Source organism: Octopus bimaculoides, chromosome 15 (assembly GCF_001194135.2).
Source record: "Octopus bimaculoides isolate UCB-OBI-ISO-001 chromosome 15, ASM119413v2, whole genome shotgun sequence".
Classification (NCBI taxonomy): Eukaryota; Metazoa; Mollusca; class Cephalopoda; order Octopoda; family Octopodidae; genus Octopus; species Octopus bimaculoides.
In genome coordinates this window covers 16,194,792-16,196,641 of record NC_068995.1, presented here as the reverse complement: position 1 = coordinate 16,196,641, position 1,850 = coordinate 16,194,792, and the positions used below count along the sequence as shown (strand labels likewise).

Genomic DNA, 1,850 nt, shown 5'->3' with positions numbered 1-1,850 from the left:
ATATGTATGTATGTATGTATGTATGTATGTATGTATATAATAGTGCAAGCAAAAGAGAAGCTGCTGGAAATAGTAATCAAAGTTCCTTCATCTCATACGAAACCTTCTTTTAAAAAGGATAGACAGAATATAGTGTGTAGTCTTACAAAAATATCTGTCTGAAAAAATAGTGACAGCCATGTTTAGAGTGTGCTTAGTTGAAAAATGTGCTTGCCTAAGAGTGACCTGGAGCTTAAGAACAATAAAGCAATGTAGTTATAAAATATTTGTTGATTTTTGTCGTTTGTCCTAGCGTTTAGTCTGCCCTATTCTGAGTTCATCCGACGTTTTTGATGCGACTAAGTTGTGAGCTGTCCAAATGTCCTATCATTCATTCTGACACTAGTGATCTATTACCGTTACTTGGTTTGAAAATAACTTGATTATTATTGAGAGTAATCCGCCAATAGGAAGTGAGATTTGAATTCAACATGTAAAAACGTGAAGAGAAACCCTAAGTTATCTCCACAGAAACTCTAACGATTCCAGTAATCCAACGCCCTGGACTTGTAATGTATTTTAACAAACCTAAAAATATGAAAGGCAAAAGTTGCTTCGGGAGAATATGATCTTGAACAAATACGCCACAGAAGAATAGAAAGGACTGCAACTTAGTAGTTCTTGGTACTTTGCTTATTTAGTAGGCAGTTCTACAAAAACATAAGTTTTAGTAACTGTTAAAAACTGTTTAAAAAATTGTCTTACCTTGTCTCCGAAATAGTCGAATTTCAGATTCGTCATCAATGCAGCTGATATCTCATTATAAAAGTTCTTTAACTGGATTACAGTATCAGAAGCCTCGAAAATTCGTCGAGCAACAGCGAAATTTCGCAGAGAAATCTTCTGGAGGAGACTAAAGTCAGCATCAGCTCCAAACGACAAAGAAAATAGTGGAATTTCATCATTATTGTTTTCACCTACGTTTTGTAATATCATGTTGCTGTCGGTTATACCTGATGAGGCAGCACCATCCGTTAAAAATATAATCAATGGTGAACGTCCGTCCAGCTTGGAGAGTTGGAAATTATGAAGTAATTTCAAGCCGTCGACAAGAGCCTTGTTTATATTTGTAGCTGTTTAATTTGAAAAAGAAAATACAAATCAATTTGGGAAGGCAGGAGGATGGTATTTAGGCAGTGGGTTTTATATCCTAGCGACCCAATAATTACAGGTATAAACCTGAATTTGTAGATTGGATAGAGTAGTTGTAGATTCCTCAAAGGCTCAGCGTAGCTATTTTCTTTTTTCGCAGATCTTTAGCTTTATGTTAACAGCCGCTGGGCAGCTGAATTCCACAAACGGTACAGTTATTCTTCTCTATCCCAAATTACTATGTCAGATATATTATGTTTACATGCAGGATCTGCTACAATAATGCGCCGGTTTCGACATGTGCTCACCAAAAGAATGGAGGTAAATGTAATAGCTAAACTCACTATCATCAATTCTGTGTTGGTGCCTAACTTTCCTTATGGCCATGAATCTTCGGGAATAACCGAAAGAGTACGATTTAAGCGATGTGGTTTCTTCGAAAGGTGCTTTGGAGTAATGTTACTCCTTAGAGTGCGTAACTCGGAGATCAGAGAGATGCTCCAGATAGACTCTACTTCTCCGAATTGAGAGATAACAAGTCTGATACTATGAACATGTGGTAAGAACATCTCGAGAAAGAATCGCTAGACATGTTTTACGTGCAAAACCAACCGGCAAGGGACCTAGGGACAGACTACGACCGAGATAGTTGGATAACATCCATGAGTTCGGTCGGTATTGTTGGAATGCAGCCAGATCATATATATATATATATATAT

General features: G+C 37.1%; 1 protein-coding gene across 1 annotated transcript in view; it reads right to left on the bottom strand.

Annotated features, from left to right (window-relative positions):
• The window catches only part of LOC106882533 (inter-alpha-trypsin inhibitor heavy chain H3), a 53,541-nt gene that overhangs the window by 17,735 nt on the left and 33,956 nt on the right, over positions 1 to 1,850 (bottom strand). Inside the window, exon 7 of the mRNA XM_014933249.2 lies at positions 745 to 1,112. Coding sequence (XP_014788735.1) covers positions 745 to 1,112 — 368 coding nt within the window. The remainder of the gene's footprint in view (positions 1 to 744; positions 1,113 to 1,850) is intronic.